Source organism: Perca fluviatilis, chromosome 3 (assembly GCF_010015445.1).
Source record: "Perca fluviatilis chromosome 3, GENO_Pfluv_1.0, whole genome shotgun sequence".
NCBI classification, from domain to species: domain Eukaryota; kingdom Metazoa; phylum Chordata; class Actinopteri; order Perciformes; family Percidae; genus Perca; species Perca fluviatilis.
In genome coordinates, this window is record NC_053114.1 from 43,790,828 (window position 1) to 43,798,927 (window position 8,100).

An 8,100-nucleotide genomic window follows, 5' to 3' on the forward strand; every position below is an offset into this window, starting at 1 on the left:
AAAAATTTGGTAAAATCCAACCTTTAAGGACACAGATTTTTCTAAACTTAACGAAGTCGTTTTTGTGCCTAAACATAACCGAACTACGACCGTTTCACAACGTTAAAGACGTCTTTAAATCGCAATCTTTACAGCACAGGCCAAAAGTTTGGACACACCTTCTTATTCAATGTGTTTCTTTATTTTATTTTTTTTTATTTTTATTGAGGTAGTCACCTGAAATGGTTTTACCTTCACAGGTGTGCTTTGTCACGGTTAGTTAGTGGAAGTATTTCCCTTATTAATAACAAAGCAAAGGGTGGCTACTTTGAAGAATCTAAAATATAAGACATGTTTTCAGTTATTTCACACTTTTTTGTTAAGTACATAATTCCATATGTGTTCATTCATAGTTTTGATGCCTTCAGTGAGAATCTACAATGTAAATAGTCATGAAAATAAAAAGGAAACGCATTGAATGAGAAGGTGTGTCCAAACTTTGGGCCTGTACTGTACGTTCAACACAAACTGCGACCGACTTACCGACTTGGTTTAAATAGGAGGATGTATTTCCGCCACCGCTAGTGGCGCTAATTTATGAAACGCTCCTGAGGGTCGTATTAGAGGGGAGATGGGAGGGGGGGGGGACAAACGACTCATATACTGCGTATGGTTTGGAGGACTTGTAGGAAGGAACCGGCTGTCTCCAGTGTGAAGAGAGAAACTAAAAGACGGACTTACTGCATGAAGCCGAAGCGGTCGATGACCTTGTAGATACTGTAGTCGGCATCTTCCCAGGGGTCGATCTGCACCCCGCCCTGCCTGCCCTGAAGACACAAACACACACACTTACTGTACACACAGAAGCACGCAGCATTGGCTACATTTACACTGCTACGTTTTTTTATTTTATATTTTTAATTACATTTTTTTGGGGGGGGGTTATTACATAGTGACAGTGGATAGACAGGAAATGTGGGAGAGAGAGATGGGGGATCACGGCAGCTCGTGATATGGTCACGTTATTGAATCTATTGAGTCGTGACGTGCACACAAAATAATGTGACTATTTCACGAACTGCCGTGAGACCCGGTTGGACAGGCAGGTCGGATTCGAACCCGCGCCGCTGCAAAGGACTCAGCCTACATGGGGCGAACGCTCTTACTGGGTGAGCTAGAGGCCAGTGTTGGCTCTAATGGGGGTACGTGTCCCCCTAGGGGTACTCTGGAGGACTGCAGGGGGTACGTGTCCCCCTAGGGGTACTTTGGAGGACTGCAGGGGGTACGTGTCCCCCTAGGGGTACTCTGGAGGACTGAAGGGGGTACGTGTCCCCCTAGGGGTACTCTGGAGGACTGCAGGGGGTACGTGTCCCCCTAGGGGTACTCTGGAGGACTGCAGGGGGTACGTGTCCCCCTAGGGGTACTTTGGAGGACTGCAGGGGGTACGTGTCCCCCTAGGGGTACTCTGGAGGACTGAAGGGGGTACGTGTCCCCCTAGGGGTACTCTGGAGGACTGCAGGGGGTAACATGACATTTTTTGCAAACTGTTTTTCAGTTACAAAGCTGTAGTTACTTCTACTGTCTTTATTTTCTACAAGTTTGTCGATTTTTTGACAGTTTTTGTCACTGTTTTTGAAGGTTTTGTCATTTTTTTTTACCTATTCTTGCCTTTCTTCCTTACCTTTTTGTCACTTTTGTCGCCCTAGTGTTGCCTTCCTTCTTTCTACTGTGTTTTTTTTACAAAGTTTTAATTGTTTTTTTTAAGTTTGTGTCTCTTTTTTCAAAGTTTTTTGTGACTATTTCCGACCTATTCTTGCCTGCGTCCGGTGCAAAACCGTGTGACACCATTTACACTCAACGCCTTTACACTCATAAAAAAATTAGCATATCTCTAAAAACTGAGGTTTCTACATTTAGAAATCTTTTGCATCAATGTGTGTTTTTTGTGCGTTTATTTAGTAAATGTTGATGAAAACACAGGTCCGATTTTTGCATTTGTTTTAATTTATGACACAATTTCTATACTTTGATTAGATATTATGGTTCATTGACTTACATAACCTTTTAGTTTAGGTTGTGCTGATTTTAGGGATATGACGCATTTGAAGATACTCCAAGAAGTGACATCACAGGGAGCAGAAACACCAACGTAGGCACTGGAGGACCATTTCTATTGCAGAGTTTAAAGGGTTTTTCAACCCAAACATCTTTAATAAGTTAAACTGTAGCAGCGAAGTAGCACTGAAACACAAATGATGTGCGTTCAGAATCTGCATTATAAGCACAAAGTTTCAGAGTAATGTTTGCATGATGGAAAATCCATTCAGGCTACAATCTGGTCACCAGTGTTGACACAACAGAGAGGGAACTAATCCTCCGACAGCCTACCGGAGACGCTTCGGAATAACAACACTGCTGCGTGGTTGGCTGCATGTCTGGACGGCAGCCAATCAGCCGCCGGCTCTCAGCGAGGAAAGGGGGTGGGGAGGGGATAGAGAGGGTCAGAGTGTGCACACAGACAGAAAGCGTTGGGCTTCTTCGTGGTTGAGTCGGCACTCTGGGCCCCCGGAGGCGCTGGAGTGATGTCAGCGTCAGGAAAGTGAGAGGACTAAAAATACTTCCTCAGCGAGGCGAGTTCGGAGCTGCGGAAACTCAGAGTGTGTTACAGAAGGAGATCAGAGCATATCTGCATGAATACAAATCTGTTACGATGATTCAGCACCACTGAACTCACTAGAATAGAATTCAGTGAGTGAATTAATTCAAAGTGTAACTTGTAAGACACCAGAGGAAACTGAATGTCATTTTCACTGAATTAAACGTTCAGCTGTGTGTGTCCGTTTACCATGTATGAAGGACACAATATATCGTCTTGTCATCGTCATCGCGAAAGGCTACGACACATCTGTCCTCATATCGTGCAGCCCTAGTCTTGATGCGCGTGAACTCGTCAGGATACATTGCTGTCTTATTCCCCAGAGTTGATACGTGTCAACTCTCCAGAAAAGTCTCCATTTTATCATTCCTGCATCATGTAATCAAAGCTCTTGTAAGGCTGCATGTGTCGAGAACTGTTTGGCTTCTTTTGTCTGAAGAAAAAGTGTGCTGAGACCTCTGTAAATATCTCAAATTAAGGCATTAAAAAAGCCATTGCTTTGGTCTAGAGTGCTGCAGCAATAAGTCCTAAAACCTAGAAATGAATTAGCAAGGCAAGGCAAGGCAGCTTTATTTGTAGAGCACATTTCAGCAACAAGGCAATTCAAAGTGCTTTACATGAAACATTAAAAAACAGTTAGAAAAGCATTAAAAGACAAAAAATAAAATGTAAAGAGCAATTAGAAAACAATTAAAAACAATTTAAAATCATTAAAAGACAAGAATAAAATGTACAGTGCAGTATAAGAATTTTAAAGAAAGAGCAGTTAAAAATAGGTTATTTAAAGAAAGACAACATTAAAAAGATAGCTCTTTAGCCTTGATTTAAAAGAGTTGAGAGTTGCAGCGGACCTGCAGGTTTCTGGCAGTTTGTTCCAGATATGTGGAGCATAAAAACTGAACGCTGCTTCCCCCTGTTTAGTTCTGACTCTGGGGACAACAAGTAGACCTGTCCCAGACCACCTGAGAGGAAGGTAGGAAATGTATTTTGAAATCTATTCTTTGAGGCACTGGAAGCCAGTGTAGAGACTTCAGAACTGGAGTGATGTGAGCCACTTTCTTGGTTTTAGTGAGGACTCGAGCAGCAGCGTTCTGAATCAGCTGCAGATGTCTGATAGCAGCACTTCTTGTACTTCTGGTACCCTCGTCTCGAAGTCAATGAGTTTCTTGAAGGATTTTTTTTTGTTAGATGCCTGAAATAAGGTCTGTGGTCAACACAAGCTTTAGAGATTTTAACGTTTGGTTTTACGACAAACATGTCAGTAAATAACTCACTAGTGTATTTTAGAGCTTTATTTTTTCTTTAGAAGTGGCGGAAAGCAGGGTTTCTGCAGGTTTGCAAAAGTCAGATTTAAGACGTCATAAGACCATAATGAATGAAATTTAAGACCTTTATCACAACATCAACTGAGCCCTAAATTAAATTTTAATCAAGCCAAGTATCGCTAAACTTGCACATCCCCAAAGCTGAAGAATAGAATCTGTTTCATGTCTGTGGTACAATCTGAAAGTGACTCGCATCGATAACACGTAAGCTGACTGGCTGCAGTATAAGTTGCATGTTGGTCTCATTTGTAGTCGTAACGTAGCGAAATTATATTTGGACTAGCGAAGGACAGAACTACAACAAAACGGAATACATTTTAAAAAAGAGCACTAGAGGAAGTGTAGTCTATATCCTTTGCGTTCCACTTCTGGTGCTGCAGGAAATGGATGCATTAATTATATGTTCCCTTCCTCTGTCTCTGTGTTGGGGTTCTAACCTCCGGTGGATTTGTGAGGACTGTGGTTAACTGCTCCTCAGATCTCTGCAGGGTAAATCCAGACAGCTAGCTAGACTCTCTGAGTTTTCTCTCGCACAACTATTTTGCAGCGGCTCTGTTCGGAGTTTAGCACCGCCGATGACAATTCTGATTGGTTTAAAGAAATGCCATTAAACAAGGGCACCTTTTCCTCCCATCCCCGAATGCTGTGTGGACTATCCAGACCCTAAAGAGAGCTGAAGATCTTTGTAAAATGATAGAAATTAAGACCTTAATAAGTCTTAATTTCTATCATTTTACACAGGCTCGGGCTTGCGCTCATGTCTGCCCGGTAAATGAGCGGTCAGGTGATGCATTTCGATTAGTGCGAAAATGGATGCTGAGGAGGTGAAACGGAGGTTCGCCTGAGCCTCTGGCGAATACGTTTTGGTTGCACCGGCAAAGAAAGCAAAAACTATTTGAACATTTGCATAATGAGAAATGACTCATTCTTGACAAAAGGCCAAAGAGCTGTGTGCGTGCGTACATTCGAATAATGTCGGGCTGTAAACGGGTTCGGGCTTTTAAAAAGCTGTCCATCAAAATGTACTTGTCGGGCCGAACTTTTAAGGCCCGATTACAGGTCTACCAGACCTTCCTTCAGCGCGCTTTGGAGGAGGGTCTGGCAAAAGCGAGACTAGAGGTAGCGTTACATGGACGTAGGGAAATTAAGACCTGTTTTAAATTACTTAAGACCTAGAACACAATACTGGAGCGAAAGTAAGACTTTTTAAAGGCCTAAAATTTAGATTTAGACATTTTTGACTTATTAAGACTTTTTAAGACCCAGCGGAAACCTTGTGAATGACACTAGAAACATCACCGCGGCGAACACATGTAACCAGTTGGAAGCTAGTGGTGGTGGCGATTAAATGTACACTTAAAAAATCAGAAAAGGGTTAATTTATGAAAATGATCTCGCTGAAAAAAAAAAGTGTAAGTATCAATAACTTTTGTTTGCCACACAGCTTATTTTCTAAAATAATGCACGCACGCTTCATTTTAAAAAGGCTAAGATTTATCTTTTAAATTAATTTATTCAAGAATGTATTGTAGCTGTTCAACCTGAGTATGGCAGATTCACTGTTTGAACATGATATCTGCTGGCCTTGAATCTGTTTCAATAGAAAGAGAGATGGAGCCAGAGAGCAGGACGCGTCAGGGCAGGAGAGATGAAGCAAGCTTATAGCTCGGTCTCTCTGAAACCTGCGTACGAGACATGAACCGGTATGTATCTGTGACAGGCGTTTACCCAGAGTTCTCCTGGGATGAACCTCTTCCCAAGCCCTGCTCCTGCTCTCTGCACAGCATCCAGACACAGAAATCACTTCAGCCAGCCCCCAGAGGTCGGTGTCAAGTCAATCGCTGCACAGTGTGTCACAGCTGTTGCTATGGCTAGACCGAGCAGCCCCCCCCCCCACACACACACACACACACACAACCCCACACAACCCCTCCGCCCCAAAGCTGCTGAGCTAAATTTAACGTCTGGCTGCCACCGTCTCCATTTCCATTTCTCTCTGCAGAAGCTCATTAATTCAATTCAGTTTTAATTTATAGTGAATTATAACAGGAGTTATCTCTGGACACATTACAGATAGAGTAGGTCTAGAGCACACTCTATAATTTACCACAGAAACCCAACAATAACCCCCCCTAGAGCAAGCATTTAGGTGTGACAGTGGTAGAGGAAAACCTTCCTTTAAAGGTCCCATGACATTGTGCTCTTTGGATGCTTTTATATCGACCTTAGTCCCCTAATACTGTATCTGAAGTCTCTTTTATATAGACCTTAGTGGTCCCCTAATACTGTATCTGAAGTCTCTTTTATATAGGCCTTAGTGGTCCCCTAATACTGTATCTGAAGTCTCTTTCCCGAAATTCAACCTTGGTGCAGAATTACAGCCACTAGAGCCAGTCCCACAATAACAAATGCATATTAATGTTAAAAAACCTCATAAAGTGAAATTTCCATGCCATGACCTTTAAACTGGCAGAAACCTCTTCATTTAGTTTTAGTTATTGACCACGTTTTGCTTCTCATGCCTGGTTGTAATGTTAGTTTCACTTTCAGTCAGATTTAATCAAACCACAGGCACAAACATATTATTACACAACGTGTTATTAATGGCAGCATGCTCACATCCACCCACACACATTCACAGAGTATTGTCCTCCACACATGCAGAAATGCAATGCACACAAACCACACACACACACACACACACACACATACACACATTTGAATTTACGCTCTCGTCCTTCTCAGTGCGTCTCTTAACCACAAAATGAAGCGAGTGTGAACTCTTCCTCCTACAGAATATCACATAATGTAGCTTCAAGTTTGGCACACTTTTCTCAAATTAACAAGGAAAACATTATACACAATATCTGCTAACTAGAGCTGGGACAAATCAATACTTTGTTCTGGTATGAATCTCAAAAAGACGCTGTAGAAAACATGTTCCATCTGGACCAAATAAAGACTGTTTGTGTGTGTTGGGAGCACAAACTTACCGTAGCATATTTCAAGATGATATCAGCGCGTTCCTCTGCTATAAGAGTCTCAATGTCTTTCTTCATGTCAATATCTGCAGAGAGACGAGAAGAAGGGAAGAACTGCATGAGCTGGAGAACAACAACAACAACAAGGACGACGACGACAACTCAAGATGACTCATGGGGGGGGGAAAGATCCCAGCTGAGAGATGTGGGCGACTGCTGGCCTCCAAACCAACAGGATCAGCTGGCAGCTCTGTGAGACAAACACACCTGTTTGTAATGATTTCTTCTGCTGCTACCTTGAAATAAAAATCACATTATTTAAAAAAAAATATCAACAGTAACATGTTAACACATTACACCAACACGGTACCTCTTTGGTACGGAATTGGACAAGACACTGGACACCACATGCAGGAAGAGGATTATCATAATGTCTTATATAGCAAAGAAATGCATCTTGCTTAATTGGAATCAACAAAGACCCCCATCATTTAATCTGTTTAAACAAATCCTAAATGACTTTAAGACTGGAACAACGCACATACGGCCTAAAAAATAAGGGGGATGCCTTCCGAAGGATATGGGAACCGCTTATGGACCTCTGACACTACCAAGTCATAACAGGGTTTGGCATGTTTACATAACATTCACAAAAGATGAACTGTGAACTGTGACCATGGACTGACTTGATTTAATTTGCTGTATTTTATTATTATTTTTGTATTTTATTTTTTTCTCTTCTGTCTTTTATGTTAATAAAATGTTAAAAATCAATAAAAAGATAATTGAAAAAAAAACTAAAAAACAGTAACATGTTAACAATGTTTTCAACATGTCGAACCATTGGGACAATTCCTCCAGTAGTTTCAGTAGAAACTTGTTAACAGCGAGATCTGTGGCTTAATTTATGCCTCTGAGACTTTTTTGACTTGCAAAATTATCTTTTAAAACATATGCGTAACTCACGGCCTTAATTCAAACCGGATCAAATCATTACTAGTCTCTCCCCGTTCACTACTGTACATATTTTTCCCGAAATAAGGTCCCATGGTGGTCCACTGGAAGGTGAGGGACTTCGCCTCTCTATAACAGTCGGTCACAGATTCAGAGGTCTGGAAGCAAGGTCCAGAGTGGGCTGCGTACTGCAGGTTTGTCCATC

The 8,100-nt window shown here is 41.8% G+C and overlaps 1 protein-coding gene across 1 annotated transcript in view; it reads right to left on the reverse strand.

Annotated features, from left to right (window-relative positions):
- LOC120556522 (USP6 N-terminal-like protein) overlaps window positions 1–7,236 on the reverse strand; it is a 31,373-nt gene extending 24,137 nt beyond the window's left edge. Inside the window, exons 1-2 of the mRNA XM_039796164.1 lie at window positions 6,954–7,236; window positions 721–806 (exon numbers count right to left, since the gene is read on the reverse strand). Coding sequence (XP_039652098.1) covers window positions 721–806; window positions 6,954–7,061 — 194 coding nt within the window. The 5' untranslated portion in view covers window positions 7,062–7,236. The remainder of the gene's footprint in view (window positions 1–720; window positions 807–6,953) is intronic.
- Window positions 7,237–8,100: the final 864 nt, after the last annotated feature.